The 17,468-nt window shown below is 44.2% G+C and overlaps 1 protein-coding gene across 1 annotated transcript; it reads left to right on the forward strand.

The window, feature by feature from the left end:
- Positions 1–70: 70 nt before the first annotated feature.
- On the forward strand, positions 71–17,442 carry LOC135502415 (DNA polymerase epsilon catalytic subunit A-like). The gene is made up of 32 exons (XM_064795232.1): positions 71–162; positions 404–530; positions 768–986; positions 1,312–1,466; positions 1,590–1,797; positions 2,086–2,213; positions 2,587–2,763; positions 2,907–3,026; positions 4,413–4,659; positions 4,940–5,152; positions 5,531–6,163; positions 6,479–6,627; positions 6,967–7,204; positions 7,419–7,619; positions 7,966–8,118; positions 8,490–8,807; positions 9,058–9,477; positions 9,779–9,994; positions 10,203–10,435; positions 10,716–10,854; positions 11,215–11,444; positions 11,615–11,778; positions 11,884–11,956; positions 12,341–12,719; positions 13,128–13,276; positions 13,516–13,894; positions 14,063–14,284; positions 14,508–14,710; positions 14,954–15,092; positions 15,391–15,605; positions 16,513–16,645; positions 16,937–17,442. Exons 1-32 carry the CDS (start codon positions 95–97, stop codon positions 17,135–17,137), a joined length of 6,849 nt encoding a protein of 2,282 aa, XP_064651302.1. The 5' UTR covers positions 71–94; the 3' UTR covers positions 17,138–17,442.
- Positions 17,443–17,468: the final 26 nt, after the last annotated feature.

The raw sequence follows: 17,468 nt of genomic DNA on the forward strand, positions 1-17,468 counted from the left end.
TTTCGCGCCAAAGATGAAAAAGATGGTGGACGTGTAGAAAATATTACAGTTTTTCACTGACAAAATCTCATTTTTCTGCTTCAAATAAATCAGGATGGTGTTACAGAACAGTGGAAAATATAGATCTGACAAAGATACAGAATGGCAAGGAGGAGAATCAAGGTTAATGTCTTTATTTATCTCTCAGTAAACATATTTTGGGTGAAAAAATATTTATTTTGTGTGCTTTTAGTTGTGGTTGTTGTTGTTGTTTACATACCGTAAAAGCCTCATGGGCCCCTCACTCTGTCTCTGACACAAAATGTACTGGCTCTACACCCAATGAGCAGTCTGTAGCCTTGTGACATCCGTGACACCAGCAATGCCAAGGACAATGAAGATTGTTGTTTATTTTCTTTGACAGTCGTGAAGATGCGAGTGAAAAGAAGTATCAGAGGACCCTCGTTAATGATGAAATTGATGGCAAGTTTGGTTTTGAAAGATACAAGGAGCCTCAAGAGAAAGTAGGATGGCTCATTAACATGCATCCGGTGAGTAAGGACTGATCGCAGCTGTGGGATGTCATGACATTTGACTGACACAGCGGAGGCAAACAGTTTTGTGCATTTTCATTGGCTGCGAGTGATATTGCTAAGGCCCAGCTGCTGAGCGCAATGACTATTGTTGTACTAAAGAGCCATTACAATCATCTTTATCACTGCTGTGTTATTCTTATCAGAAAAAGAGTCCATCAATAAGTTTTAACGAACAACTTTTATGACTTTTAGACGGACATCCTGGACGAAGACAAACGGTTGATCAGTGCTGTCGATTACTATTTCTTAGAAGATGACGGCGCCAGGTTTAAAATATCGATGCCGTATCGCCCATACTTCTACGTTGCCGCTAAGAAGGACTGCGAACGTGAAGTTGCATCGTTCTTACAGAAGAAATACGCCAGCAAGTTGGAGAAGGTGGAACTTGTTGCGAAAGAGGATCTTGATCTTGTGAGTTTCACGAAAGTGGCATTGACCATTTCTGTGGCGTAGTAGCACAACGGATCCACAAGGGGGCGTAGTCACACATTCAGGGGTCATTAGTCCTGTTTTATGCCAGAAAAAACAAATTGGGTTGACAGAAGTACGGTGAAACCAATCAAAGTGAGGCCGATTCGCTTAGACAGTGTAAGCTTCTTTTGGGGTCTCCAGTTTCCTCCTACTTTATCTTACTAATCGTCCAATATACAGGGCTGATAATGTCCTAGTTAAAACTCTGCTTGCAGTTCATTATTCTTAACCTGAATCTTGTGTGAATTGTTAATATCTATTCCAGCATAACCATTTAGTTGGCTTGAAGAGGACCTACCTCAAGCTCTCCTTCCTAAATGTCGACGACCTCATGAAAGTGAAGAAAGAAATCAACCCCGCTGTTCGGAAGAATAAAGAACGAGAGAAAAACTCTGACTTTTACACGACCATGCTTACTGCGTAAGATATCAAGCTTTTTAACCATTTTCATAATGCAAATTGTCAATGATACAAATGCATTTACATTTTAAACTGAAATCCCAAAAGATGCAGTTTCCCTCATCTTCTAATATTGCCTTTCAGACATCTTGCCGGAGAAGAAACCGTTCAATCCTCCTCGAAGAAAATCTCCGACCAGATGGAGAACATAATCGACATCCGTGAACACGACGTCCCGTATCATGTCCGTGTGTCCATTGATCTGAAGATTAACGTCGGCCACTGGTATGCGTGTAAAGGTCATGGTCACACGCCTGAGATACGCCACAGGGAAGACTTAGTGGAACAACCGGTGAGTGGTGTTAAAAACGTTTTATAAACCTTAAAGTACACACCAGCAGAGGACGGCGTCACTAGGCCAACAAACCCAATTAGTACCTAACTGTAGTGGCACAAAACCGCTCATCCTGCCTTGGAGGAGGAATACTCCGTTGAGGATAGCACCTCCCTCTGGAGGAGAGTACCTCTAAGTGCCGAGGAAACCCGGAAGAAGTTTCACTTTCTATTTATGGAGCTTATGATATCCTCAAGTTGACGCTCAGCTCTCACCTCAATATTGTTTTCATCATTTTCCCGTCAGGACCCTGTTGTACTTGCGTACGACATCGAGACAACCAAATCACCGCTGAAATTCCCGGACGCTGCCTTCGACCAGATCATGATGATATCATACATGATTGACGGACAAGGCTACCTCATCTGTAATAGGTGAGTGAGAGAGCACTATTACCAGTTGTGCGTATTGGTCAAACTAGGCCTGTAAATCAGTATCATTACTCACTTCAACAAACGACCTTCACCCTAGTTTTGAACCCTGCTACACAGACCCATACTCCGTTTCACCAACCCTGACGAAGAACACAGTGTGCATCTTTATGTCGGCTATTGTTCACTCCTAGAGCATCGCTGTACGCAAAGGTATGACCAGCGCTGTCTGACGCTCTCGGTGCCAATTGGTGCCCATCAAGCATCACAAACTAACGCTCTTACTATCATACCTCTGGTCAGCAAACAGTTCTTCAAATCCTTTGAGTTGCTTGAATCTGTAGATTTTTCGAAACAATTTTCTGCTTCATTCCAGAGAAATCATTTCACACGATGTTGAAGACTTTGAATACACACCTCGGCCGGAGTTTGAAGGTCCATTCATTGTTTACAATGAACCAGATGAGATCTCTACGATCCAGAGATTCATTGAACACATCCTGGAAACCAAACCGAATATATTCGTGACGTACAACGGTGACATGTTTGATTGGTAAGCTGGAATCTGGAGAGTTTCGATTTGTCACCGAAATATACTGCATGTCGACGAATTCCATCTGTCAGTTTTAGCAATCTACATGTTGTATTCTGTTGTTTATTTGAACATAACTCATTCTCTTTTCAACTTTACTGTAGGCCGTTCGTTGAGAATAGAGCTGCCTTTCATCAGATTGATATCTTCAAAGAGATTGGTTTTCAAAAGGACAGTATGGGAGAATACAAGTCAAGACCCTGTATACATATGGATGCTTTTAGGTGAGTTCAGTCGAGACCATGTATACATATGGATGCTTTTAGGTGAGTTCAGTCGAGACCATGTATACATATGGATGCTTTTAGGTGAGTTCAGTCGAGACCATGTATACATATGGATGCTTTTAGGTGAGTTCAGTCGAGACCATGTATACATATGGATGCTTTTAGGTGAGTTCAGTCGAGACCATGTATACATATGGATGCTTTTAGGTGAGTTCAGTCGAGACCATGTATACATATGGATGCTTTTAGGTGAGTTCAGTCAAGACCCTGTATACATATGGATGCTTTTAGGTGAGTTCAGTCGAGACCATGTATACATATGGATGCTTTTAGGTGAGTTCAGTCAAGACCATGTATACATATGGATGCTTTTAGGTGAGTTCAGTCAAGACCCTGTATACATATGGATGCTTTTAGGTGAGTTCAGTCGAGACCATGTATACATATGGATGCTTTTAGGTGAGTTCAGTCAAGACCCTGTATACATATGGATGCTTTTAGGTGAGTTCAGTCAAGACCATGTATACATATGGATGCTTTTAGGTGAGTTCAGTCAAGACCCTGTATACATATGGATGCTTTTAGGTGAGTTCAGTCGAGACCATGTATACATATGGATGCTTTTAGGTGAGTTCAGTCAAGACCATGTATACATATGGATGCTTTTAGGTGAGTTCAGTCAAGACCCTGTATACATATGGATGCTTTTAGGTGAGTTCAGTCGAGACCATGTATACATATGGATGCTTTTAGGTGAGTTCAGTCAAGACCCTGTATACATATGGATGCTTTTAGGTGAGTTCAGTCAAGACCATGTATACATATGGATGCTTTTAGGTGAGTTTAGTCAAGACCCTGTATACATATGGATGCTTTTAGGTGAGTTCAGTCAAGACCATGTATACATATGGATGCTTTTAGGTGAGTTCAGTCAAGACCATGTATACATATGGATGCTTTTAGGTGAGTTCAGTCAAGACCATGTATACATATGGATGCTTTTAGGTGAGTTCAGTCAAGACCATGTATACATATGGATGCTTTTAGGTGAGTTTAGTCAAGACCCTGTAAACATATGGATGCTTTTAGGTGAGTTCAGTCAAGACCATGTATACATATGGATGCTTTTAGGTGAGTTTAGTCAAGACCCTGTATACATATGGATGCTTTTAGGTGAGTTCAGTCAAGACCATGTATACATATGGATGCTTTTAGGTGAGTTCAGTCAAGACCATGTATACATATGGATGCTTTTAGGTCAGTTCAGTCAAGACATGTTGAGTTGTAGGCCTACTGATCCCTGATTGTCATCATTTTCAGTGGTCAAGGATCAGTCCATTATCAAGTGATGTACCAATTAGCTCTCATAATGACTTCTTTCAGATGGGTGAAGCGTGATAGTTATCTCCCTGTTGGTAGTCAGAACTTGAAGGCCGTCGCCAAAGCCAAGCTGCGCTATGACCCGGTCGAGTTGGACCCTGAACAGATGTGTCGGATGGCTGCCGAGGAACCGCAAGTGATGGCCACATATTCTGTCTCAGATGCTGTCGCCACCTATTACTTGTACCTGAAGTATGTCCATCCATTCATCTTCGCCCTGGGGACCATTATTCCAATGGAGCCGGATGAGGTAGGACTATTTGCATAGCTGGCAGCCATCACTTCATTAAATAGTGGTTTTGCTCATTTTGTTGAGTAACCAAAATAAAATCATTGGTTTTATAGTCCGAAATCAACTCCAATCTCGGGAACTTTAGATAATAAATTGTCCATGTCACATGCAGACTTGATGACACTGCAGTGAGTGTGGGGCATTGCAGCACACACAGGTCATTGAGTCTACTGAAAGCAGATCAACCTCCTGATATAATATGATACTCAAATCGAAAATGTCACTCTATTCTTTGCAGGTTCTGCGTAAGGGTTCTGGTACCCTCTGTGAGGCTCTCCTCATGGTGCAAGCGTTCCACGCCAACATCATCTTCCCCAATAAACAGGAGCAGGTCTTCAATAAGATGACGGATGATGGACACATTCTCGATAACGAGACGTACATCGGAGGTCATGTGGAGGCGATCGAGTCGGGGGTGTTCAGGGCCGATATTCCCTGCAGGTTTAGAATGGTAAGCCTCGTTTAACTGGTGACGTAGTTACTGGAGTACCGGACTCTAGACCTAGAGATCCTGGGTTCAAATCCCTTCCGAGGTACTTAGTTCTTTCCTGTTAGTTTTAGGTGAAAACTCTGTAGGTGCTCACGATTGAAAACTCAAGGATGACAAAGTGCTTTGAGCAAACATCTCACATTGTTGTGAAAAGAGTCTGAAATTGTCTTGCAGTTGAAAGAATTCAGACCTAGCCTAATACATCAGTTTATTGTCTTCATACAAAGCAGCCCACTCGCACCTAGGCCTCAATTCCCATTGTCCTACTGGCTTATCAAACATTGACCCCCCCCCCCCCCCATTGGCCAAAAATAAACATAATGCATTTTCTCGCGCCAGGTACCGGAAGCTTTTCAAAATCTGATCGACAAAGTGGAAAGAACGATGAGACATGCGATCGAGAATGAGGAAAAGATTCCATTCGACACGGTCACAAACTTTGATGAAGTTTGCACAGATATCATAGAGAAGTTATCAAAGTTACGAGACTGTCCAAACAGACTTGAAAACCCCATCATATATCATTTGGACGTCGGTGCAATGTACCCGAATATCATTCTAACCAATCGACTGCAGCCGTCTGCTTTAGTTGATGAGGAGTCGTGCGCCGCATGTGATTTTAACAAACCTGGCTCCGAGTGCCAGCGTAAGATGAAGTGGATGTGGCGCGGTGATATGATGCCAGCGTCGCGGAGTGAATATCACCGCATCCAGCAGCAATTGGAAAATGAGAAATTCCCATCCGTGTTCCCTGGCGGGCAACCACGCGCATTTCATCAGTTGACAAAAGAGGAACAGGCGACGTTGGAGAAGAAACGTCTGTCGGAATATTGCAAGAAGGCCTACAGGAAGGTGAAATCGACAAAGGTGGAGGAGAGGTTCTCGACCATCTGTCAGCGGGAGAATTCATTCTATGTTGACACCGTGAGGGCCTTCAGGGACCGACGGTATGAGTTTAAAGGCCTCACAAAGGTAGAGTTGGAGAGTTTTATTACAATATCATGATATGCGCCTCTTCCAATATTTTGGAGGTAACCATACCGCAGAATTGACCATATTATTTCTGATCTGTCATCTCAATCATTTCGATTGATTGATTGATTGATTGATTGATTGATTGATCTGATTGATTGATTGATTGATTGATTGATTGATTGATTGATTGATTGATTGATCTGATTGATTGATTGATTGATTGATTGATTGATTGATCTGATTGATTGATTGATTGATTGATTGATTGATTGATTGATTGATTGATTGATTGATTGATCGATCTGATTTCAGGTTTGGAAGCGGAAGCTGGCTGAGGCTGAAGAGAGGAAAGATGCCGTGGAGACCAAGAAGGCCAATGGTATGGCCATCCTGTACGACTCACTCCAGCTCGCTCACAAGTGCATCCTCAACTCCTTCTATGGATATGTCATGAGGAAAGGGTATGTCTTCCATAAATAATCAAATAATATGGAGTTTTTATTAGCGCTTCTCTATGTTTCCCTGTTCAAAGCGATTTGGGGATATCATATTCTTACCAAGGTTCAACAGAAATCAGTCGGAGCTTTCTAATTGTTCTCAAGTTTTCACATTTTTTGAGGATTTTCATGTCTTTTCCACTTGAATGGGTGTAAATTTCACAACAGAAACAGAAAGATCTGTGCCCAGCTCTTTATAGAACCTGGAATTTTCAAAATTCAGACCAAAAATTATTGTTTCAGACACATATTTTGCGAGTTGGGGCAAATAGTTGTAAAAATATGGTGAAATTCCATTTTCAGCGCGCGGTGGTACTGCATGGAGATGGCAGGTATCGTCTGCTACACCGGAGCCAGTATCATCACCCAGGCTCGGGAGATCGTTGAACAGATAGGTCGCCCCCTGGAGTTAGACACCGATGGCATCTGGTGCGTCATGCCGGCTACGTTTCCAGAGAACTACGTCATCAAGTCCACGTACCCAAAGAAACCCAAAACAACAATCTCGTACCCAGGTGCTATGCTCAATGTGATGGTGAAGGTAAGCTTCAGTGTAATACACATTGTCGAGGTTGGTTGGTCTACAGGACTGCAAAATTTCACCCGAAACGATTTCTGTAGAGTTGCATGTTCTGTTTGAGAAGTCTGGTGGAGTGATGTTATCGGCTTGTTTCCCCCCGTTTGATGACTCTCACTAACCTGCTGCTTTGTGCAACCAAACCAACATCCCCTAACAGGATTTTCATTCCCTTTAGGATTCCTTCACCAACCATCAGTACCACGAGCTAGAAGACCCCGACAAGTTGAAATACACAATGCGCAGTGAGAACTCGATATTTTTTGAGGTGGATGGGCCGTACCTGGCCATGATCCTGCCAGCATCTAAAGAAGAGGGAAAGAAGCTGAAGAAAAGATACGCTGTCTTCAATTTTGATGGTTCGTTGGCTGAGCTCAAGGTTTGTTGATCTTTCTTCAGTTGTTGGATCGGCGCCTCTTTAGCTGGTCATTCAAACGACCCAGAAACCAAGGTTGAATATGTCTGCTATGGGTCCATGTGTGTTGGTTTGGCTGGCCATTCTTGCAATAAAGCCCGCACTGGTCTCGATATTTAGCAACGCCACAAGGGCCTGTCCCTAGCAACTCGGGTGGACTTTTGACGGGGGGTTACCCCAGTTTTGTATTAGGGTTTTCTCTCTCCTATATTGTCGCATCTTTTTCAGGGATTTAAAGTAAAGAGATTGATATCATAACATGTTTTCAGGGATTTAAAGTAAAGAGATTGATATCATAACATGTTTTCAGGGATTTGAAGTCAAAAGACGAGGTGAGCTCCAGCTCATCAAGATCTTCCAGTCGTCCGTCTTTGAGGCTTTCCTGAAGGGGGCGACACTGGAGGAGACGTACGCTGCCGTGGCGAAGGTGGCTGATTACTGGCTCGATGTCTTGTATAGCAAGGTATGAAATAAACAAACTCTTAACCGCTAAATCTGCGCTGGTATTTTATTTTTTGTGAATTTTTGCGAGAAATAAGATTTCAGAAAAAAATTGTATTTTTCGGAATTTTTTCGGAATTTTTTTTTCATTGGAAAAAACAAAGAAAATTTGGTCATCGCCCCAAAAATTATGAAAATTTTGCTTTTTAAAAAATATTACCAGAAGAAAAAAGTTTTCCGTCGTTTTGGCAGTAAGTGTTTAAAATAAAAGGGTCCAAGGTTTTACCTGTGTTTGAAGAAAGTTTGGGCGTCCTGTAATATCGTTACCATACTGGTACTTGTTGCACCTGGCACTTATTATTCTAAGGTGATGTTCTTTTGTTTCTCTGGCAGGCTGCCAACATGCCCGACTCAGAACTCTTCGAACTGATCGCCGAGAATCGCAGCATGTCACGAAAACTGGAAGACTACGGCGAACAGAAATCGACGTCCATCAGCACCGCGAAACGCTTGGCTGAATTCCTCGGTGATCAGATGGTGAAGGATGCTGGTCTCAGTTGTCGATTCATTATCTCCAAGAAGCCAGATGGCGCCCCTGTTACAGAACGTGCCATTCCTCTGGCTATTTTCCAGGCAGAGCCGAGCGTTAAGAAGCACTACTTGAGAAAGTGGTTGAAGGATCCCGGCAGGAGTGATTTTGATATCCGCGCTGTAAGTTTGGTGTTTGTGTTTTGTAACTTTTGGACATCTTAAAGTTCGAGGCTGGTATCCTCTTTCTGATGCAACCGGTTGGTTAGCCATCAGCTAGTTTAATATAGGGTACAATCTGCCTGGCTTTAGGGATAGGAGTTTGGAAATGAAGAGCATCTCGTAGGCCAAAGCTAGCTGGCCCTTAGTGGTGATGCTATGATAAACAAATTGTACATGACTCTAATTCAATCTTCTGATTGGTTATTTCCAGGTTCTGGACTGGGATTACTACATTGAGCGTCTCGGCGGCACGATCGCAAAAATCATCACGATACCCGCAGCGCTGCAGCAAGTTGCCAACCCGGTGCCCAGGGTCGCCCATCCTGATTGGCTGCACAAAAAACTCCTGGAGAAAAATGACGTGTTCAAACAGAAACGCATCAGTGAGATGTTCACGTCATCGGTGCGTTCGGTGAAATCCATCTTACCACCCGGACCGCCTCAGGAGGATGCTGGGCCGTCGGTTGCGGACATGGAAGATTTCGGTGTGTCTCGGCAGAGCGTGGCGACACCTATATCAATAAGTACAAAGCGCAAACGATCGAAGGCTGATGATGATTTCACGGATGCTGATATGACGATGTCTTGGAGGGAGGTCCTGGGCCCACCACCTCCGTTGGGAAAGACCAAGGTATCTATCTACCTATCTACTGTAAAACGCCTGATTTTCGTGGGCGTTTTTTTGGGCAAAATTACCAAAATAATTTCATTGGAAAAACCAAAAGATAATCCTTCCAACAAAATTCTTAGAATTTTTGCAAAAAAATTTTTGAATTTTTTGCAAATAACTGATTTTCAAAATAAATTATGAAAAAAAATTTTTATTGGAAAAACCAAAAGATAATCCTTCTAACAAAATTTATGAATAAAAAGTATGAAAACAACCTTCATCTGAAAATTATCTACATTGAACGGTCAAATTTAATGTTTAGGAAGAAAGAAAAGAATGGGTCGTCTATCAGAAGAAAAAGTGGGCTCTCCAGCGTCAACAGCGACGCGGCACTGCTAAGAGGCGGAAAGTCGACGATTCAAAGAACAATAACATAGGGGGCGGCACTGCAATCAGGAGCGGTCCGAATACTGGTCTTGGGAATTTCCTGCGGAAGACGGCTCAGACGGTGTTTAACATGCCGTGGCAGATTATACAGGTGAGAGCTGCCGCAAACATTCTTAAGATGATCGAATCTCTCATAGCTCAGTGTTCAATTACAATACATATCTCTCTCACAAGGTCACAGAGGTCAAATAGCGTCATTGGCCGATGGTGGAACGTCTTGTGACCACTGGAGCAATATTGACTTGAAACTTGACAAAATCATGTTTCACCTTTAAGATTTTTGTTTCTTTTTCATGTAGCTTGCCGAGACGAATCAACCTGGTCAATATCGTCTCTGGGCTCTGATTGGCTCAGAGCTACACTCCATGAATCTGAACGTGCCAAGGATATTCTACGTCAATCAGAAGTCACCAAAAGAGGGCGACTCTGGTGAGATGTGGCGTAAGACATCCAAGTGTCTGCCGCGGTCGCATCCCACAATGCATCTGTACGAGTACACGGTACCAGAGGATGTCTATCAGGAACACATCAAGTGAGTGACCCTTTCTCCACAAGGCCATTTGTCAGGGCAGCCCACCCTACTTTGGCAGCTTATCACCCTTCCTTGGTCTAGAATTTTGTAAAGGGTTCCTTTATGTGCCCACCCAACCTTAAGTTGATGGCCACCCTACCATGTGTTGTCCTTTGAAACTGAAACCTTGTATCTGGTGTCTATGCCGGGACAAGCAAAGACCCCAAGATCACTAGTCAGACGCTCCTCTCTTCCACTGCACTTCAGTTTAACCTATTGTAAACATTGAATGAACTTCCAGTGAGATCAGCGCTGACCTCTCCTCACCTGACATCGAGGGAGTCTACGAGACACAGGTCCCTCTCATCTTCCGTTGTATGGTGCGACTGGGGTGTATCTGTACCGTCAGTCGGGAGCACGCCAGGATGGCCGTCGGAAGGGTAAGAATGATTGACATATTTAGTTAGGGAGAAACTAAATTGATTGATTTGAATTGGGAAAAGTATCTGCCATGCATGAAGTTATCGTTTTATTCTGTCATTGAAATCATCGTGTTGTCTATTTCTTTCACTCATGTCAACGTGTGACTAATGTTTTTAACAGCCAGGGATGTTGAGAGCAGGCGAATGTAACATACAACACTATACACCGGTCAGATATGAGTTATCAAAACTACTTGACCAAGAATGCAGCGTCATTGAGTTTGGATTCTTCCAACCCCCGCTAACCAAGCAGAAGCAGAACACTGAATGCTCACAATGACATGTGTTTTTTACGTGTAAATCTCTCATCTCTTCCAGGATGCCGACACCTTCGACATGGACAACCTGGAGTTTAAGACGCTCGCCCAATACTCGTACCTCGAGCCCGATACGATCAACTACATCTACCTGTACCACCATGTCAGTGCGGGCAAGACTATGTTCGGTATCTGTCTCCCGGATCAGAGGAAGGGCTCCGTGGTCGTCGTCGATAAGGCCAACCAGATGTCGAACCTGACTGCTGCGTATAATGCTGAACACAGCGCCAAGTAAGTTGAGATTTCATCTTCTTATGAGGCGGTGAGAACTAGAGTCTGTGTACTCCCAGTAAGTGACATTCCATCAAAGAATCTATGATGGGTCCATGGTAGATACACCCAAGTTCACTGGATCAAGAATTGTATGAAAGTTGCAATAATTGAATCATTTCTTTTCACAGATTGAGCAAACTCGGTAACGAGGATCTCCTGCCTCCTGCCGGCCACACATTCGAGGTGTACGTCGAGAAGGACAACAGGAGTGCTTACAGGGCGGTCCAGAAAATACTCTCCCAATGTAAGGAGAGCAGGGGGGCTGCTTACATCGCTGTGCAATCATGCTACGGTAGGTGATGGTAATATCATAGAGCTTTGCCAGTCAAGAACTTGTCAAGTATTTCGTCATCGTAGAGAGTTCCAGATAATATTATACCAGTGTGTTTTATTTCAGATGTGTCCCGCCTGTCGACGAGCATGCCGGGATTATCAGACTTTCCACTTGTGCCGATCCACGTCACCGATAGGTAGGTTTGTGGGAGATACTTCAACTTGATCATCTCAACCCTTTTGGGCCAAATTCTCTTACTAAAAACTACCCTTTTTCAATCATATTATTCTCAGGTCCAGTATTGACTGGCCTGTTCACAACTTCTGGCCCACAGCAAGTTTATGACATAAAATTGTCTTTGGGTCTGTACCTTTAATGCCGAATGAACCCTCGCTTACTCACTTGACTTAGACCCTGTTACTCCAAGTGAGCATAGGTCACCAACAACATATCTCCACTTCCTCCTGACCTGGGCCGTTCTCTCAACTTGGGTCCAGCCTCCTGTCAGTGGTGGCCATGTGGTCCTCCTGGACGCCGTCTGCCTGAACCCGGTTCCATAAGATCTTACCGTCTGTTCCAGCTCTAGCCTCTACAACGTGCTAGACTGGCAACGTCACGGAGTACGCCGCATGATCCAACACTACCTCAACGCCAACCTCACCCTACAAGCCATGATTGAACAATCTCGCTACTTTCACATCCCCGTCGGAAACCTTCCTAAAGATTCCACGCTATTCGGCTGCGATTTATTCTTCGCGCGCCATCTTCAAAAGCACAATCACGTCATGTGGTGTTCGCCGACCGATCGGCCAGATTTAGGCGGGAAGGAAGCAGACGATAACCGACTCGTGACGGAGCCAGAAGAGAGCAACATTGTGGAGGTGAACAAGTCTGGAGCCTACCCGACTATCTGTGTGGAGCTTGATATGGCCAGTTTGCCAATCAATACACTACTTGAGGTAGGTAATCCTATAGCTGTACGGAGCTTGATATGGCCAGTCTGCCAATCAATACACTACTTGAGGTAGGTAATCCTATAGCTGTACGGAGCTTGATATGGCCAGTCTGCCAATCAATACACTACTTGAGGTAGGTAATCCTATAGCTGTACGGAGCTTGATATGGCCAGTCTGCCAATCAATACACTACTTGAGGTATGTTATCCTATAGCTGTACGGAGCTTGATATGGGATCTACATTTTGGTGGTGTTGGGATGGAAACTGAATGTGCACTGACAGGTCTTCTGGTGCTAAAGTGTTTATCATTATCAAGTTCCCCTAAGCATGACCTGGATTTTAAAACTATTGATAAAAACCAAAATGTTTTGTCAACATTTATAACACTTAGTTCAAAATTCCTCTTCTAGTCTGCCAAGGTTAACGAATTCGAAGGTGCTTCTACGATGAGTTTTGACATCATGCCACAGCAGTCCGTCGAGGAGATGATGTCAGGACAGGGGGCAGCGACATCTTTGACAAGCTATGATGAGACGGCACTCTGCACAGTAGCATTCAGGTGAGAGGGAGGCTGGGGTCAGTTGTGATATGGAGAGAGACACAGGCTCATCCATGCCAGCCCAGTTTAGACGTATGACATTTGTCAGAAGTGGAATAGACGAAGTCAACATAACTATGTCATTCTGTGACTGCCAACTCAGGCCACCATTTTGGATCCGCTACTCAGTGATTCGTTGAGTAGGCACAGGTGCGTGAAATACCTCCACCATATTTCGATCGTTCTCTCGTTCTTTACAGGATCCTCAAAAGCATGGTCCACGGTTGGATCCGTGACGTCACGACCTACCACAACGCCTTCGCCGACCACCAGATCATCCATTTCTACCGCTGGCTGCGCACACCAAGCTCTCTCCTCTATGAACCTGCCCTCCGTAAAACTCTACACAACCTGATGAAGAAGCTGTTCATGCAGCTCATCGCAGAGTTCCAACGTCTCGGCTCCACTGTCGTCTACGCAAACTTCAACCGGCTCATTCTGTGTACAAAGAAGAGGAATATCTCGGACGCGATTGCTTACGTCGAGTACATCACAAACAGCATCCGTGCGCGAGAACTGTATCATAGTATTGATATCACGTATTCACAGTGTTGGGAGTTCTTGATGTGGCTGGATAACGTAAGTCATTGTTGCAAGCTGTCGTCTGCTCAAACCTTACAGAATGCCTCATACAGTTGACCGGTGTGTACGCTCAAATTAGGGGAGTCAAAATTATTTTGGTATTTATTGAAAGCAGGGTGTCCCAAGGATGTAATTGAGAGGCCTCTCTTTTCTTTCTCGTTATAGGCTAACCATGGTGGGGTCAAAGGTAAACTCCCAAACTCCCTCTCACAGGAGATAGACGAGGATGGTGCCTCTCAGAAACAGAAACGTGGCAGTGATGACGATGAGTCGGATAACGAACAGGCAGATGACCAAGTCGGCCAATCAGATGAGCCGGATATTGAGATGAACTGGAATCTGGCGCATTATTTACCGCAGGCGGGAGCTTGTCAGACGAACTTCACGGTGCGTTATTGGCCGTCTGTGAGATCTGAGAAAGACCCAGAGTCCAAGGGTCCTGATCAAACCCTTGTCTGGTCATGACTTTATTCCCATACATGTAGCTAAACTGAAATGAGGACCTTTCTAGCTGCAGCTCTTAGGCTGAACCCTGTGTACGGGGTTTTAGATTTGCCGGTAAGATAGATCTTTGATGTTTGACAGATCCTGACCTGAAATTCTATTCCAGATGGTGATCGCCGGTTACGTGCTATCTGTCTACAACCACCTGCAAGACGAGCACGGTGGGTTAACGCCCGGGAATACGCCCGTCAGGCGAAGAGGGGACAGCCAATCACAGACGCAGAAACCAACTGATAGTTCAACAACGCCTGCAGCGGTTGAGTTCTCACAAGAATTGATCAAGAATGAAATGACGCAACAGATGTTTACGTAAGATTGTGACATTTTTGCGAGTCTTTGTTTCCTGATCAATATCTCCATGGAGATAAGTACCAGTACTGTACATATGTATCTTGAATAAGTCCAAAAAATGAATTAAAACTTCCTAAAAATCTCCTAAAATAGATGGAGAAATTCCTAAAAATTATTCTAAAATTCCTAAAAGCCGGGAACTGAGTTGACAACCGGCAAAGGAGTATTGAAGATAATAATTCAGTCCAACTTGTTCTGCAGGATCACTCAGAAGGTTCAGAAGAAGTTATCAGGCGGTCGTGTAGGTGGCGCCGACCTGGCAGCCGAGTTTCCCCAACTCCCCGGATCACATCTGCCCCTGACCAACCCAGCGCTTGAATTCATCAAAGCTGTTTGTAAGGTGAGGAAAGGATCAACCTATTAAGTTCCAAAATGGGGGAGGCAGAAGAATCGGGGCTGGGATGCATACCAACTCATACGCGAGAATTAAAAACATTTGTGATGTATGCTTTGGTTCTCAAGGGCCTAGTTTAGAAGTAGCCTTGAATCTGAGGTTGGATTAACTCGGGAGAGGTGGTCAACCCTCAGAGAGGTGGTCAACCCTCGTAGAGGTGGTTAGCCTCTGCAAGGTGGAGGGGTTGTTGCTAATATTCCATGAAGATGTCGCAAAGAATCCTGGAAAATATGTATATTTTCAGGTGTTATCGTTAGATCTCAACATCACCATCCAGGTGGACAAAATGAAACGAGATCTCCTCCGTCTGATAGGAGTTGGTGAGTTCTCAAACACGGCCGAGTTCCAGGACCCGTGTCTGTCGTACATCCTGCCAGAGGTGATCTGTAAACACTGCAACAACGTGCGCAATCTGGATCTGTGCCGTGATCCGTATCTGCTGCAGGATGGGGCTAACATGTGAGTATATGTTCTGTGAGATCACTGCCTCTGTCTCTGATCTAAGAATAAGGGGGCCACATCTTTCATCCCCGTGTGTTTTTCCCTCCAGAAAGGGCAAGGGCCAATCTCAGGCATTCTAATGCTCCTTTCTATATTCTGCTTTCGTAACGTTATAAAGAAGAATCCATGAACCATCTCGGTTAATTCCAATCGGCCAGGGACATGTACCAGGTACTCTCTCAATAAGGTTGTATGACATTTGTGTTAGGATAAACACTAGCTACTCTACCATGAATGCTTCCTTTGTGTTGTACAACACGTGAACAGTCTTGTGTGTTTCAGGTCAGTGTGGTCATGCATTCAGTGCAACACGTGAACAGTCTTGTGTGTTTCAGGTCAGTGTGGTCATGCATTCAGTACAACACGTGAACAGTCTTGTGTGTTTCAGGTCAGTGTGGTCATGCATTCAGTACAACACGTGAACAGTCTTGTGTGTTTCAGGTCAGTGTGGTCATGCATTCAGTGCAACACGTGAACAGTCTTGTGTGTTTCAGGTCAGTGTGGTCATGCATTCAGTGCAACACGTGAACAGTCTTGTGTGTTTCAGGTCAGTGTGGTCATGCATTCAGTACAACACGTGAACAGTCTTGTGTGTTTCAGGTCAGTGTGGTCATGCATTCAGTACAACACGTGACCAGTCTTGTGTGTTTCAGGTCAGTGTGGTCATGCATTCAGTACAACACGTGAACAGTCTTGTGTGTTTCAGGTCAGTGTGGTCATGCATTCAGTACAACACGTGAACAGTCTTGTGTGTTTCAGGTCAGTGTGGTCATGCATTCAGTACAACACGTGAACAGTCTTGTGTGTTTCAGGTCAGTGTGGTCATGCATTCAGTACAACACGTGAACAGTCTTGTGTGTTTCAGGTCAGTGTGGTCATGCATTCAGTGCAAGTCTGAGTACAATGTGGACGACATTGAACGACAGCTAATCGACGCAGTGCAGAGGAAGTCCATGGCTTATCTGCTGCAGGATCTCAAGTGTATGAAATGCCATGGGGTGAGTGTTATTACAATATCACATCTGCTGCCTGTGTTTCTGGTGGCCAATACAAAGCAGGGTTAAGCGCCAAGAAGAAGGAGTACATGTGGTGACGTCTGCTGTTTTCAAAAGTAAACATACATTTGTAATCTCGTCTGCCTGTGTTTCTGGTGGCCAATACAAAGCAGGGTTAAACACCAAGAAGAAGGAGTACATGTGGTGACGTCTGCTGTTTTCAAAAGTTAACATACATTTGTAATCTCGTCTGCCTGTGGTATGGTCAGTCTCCCTATACTCTTGTCTTTCCAGATCAAGGAGGCGAACATGGCCCGCTACTGTAAATGTGCCGGTGATTTTACGACGACCCTACCCATCAATAACTTTGCACAAAACGTGATGACGTTTCGGAATATTTCACGCCATTACAAGATGACGCTGCTTCAAGAAAATGTCGAGTGGATCCTTAAGATGAACCCGCAGATTAAACTGACGGACATTAACTGGAATTGAACTGAGAACCTCTCTTGTCCCCAAGTTTCCTCGATATCTGAATACTCGGGGACTGCCCCCAAAAAGTTTTGCTGTAATCTTTTTTCTCTGGAGCAAATATTTTATGGCGACAATGACCCTTTCAGTTCTCGTAGCTTTGAGGAAAAGATAATAACATGGTGAGAGGATTCAGTGAGTGGTACGTAGCTGTACGTAACCAGGTACCGACTCGCGCCTTACTGCAGTCAACTAACTTTCAAATCAATTCACGCCTTAACAGACAGGCTGCAGTGGGGCGGTCGGGCGCCTGGCATGAAATGTACAGGGGTGTTATGCTCCTTGATGTGATGAG

Source organism: Lineus longissimus, chromosome 18 (genome assembly GCF_910592395.1).
Source record: "Lineus longissimus chromosome 18, tnLinLong1.2, whole genome shotgun sequence".
Lineage (NCBI taxonomy): Eukaryota > Metazoa > Nemertea > Pilidiophora > Heteronemertea > Lineidae > Lineus > Lineus longissimus.

Bases quoted from the DNA above. Each gene is read 5' to 3' on its own strand.
- LOC135502415 (XM_064795232.1), top strand. From the start codon at position 95: ATGGTGTTACAGAACAGTGGAAAATATAGATCTGACAAAGATACAGAA. The intron at 1,798-2,085 runs GTGAGTGGTGTT...TTTTCCCGTCAG, and splicing joins AAGACTTAGTGGAACAACCG to GACCCTGTTGTACTTGCGTA. The intron at 9,478-9,778 runs GTATCTATCTAC...TTTAATGTTTAG, and splicing joins CTCCGTTGGGAAAGACCAAG to GAAGAAAGAAAAGAATGGGT.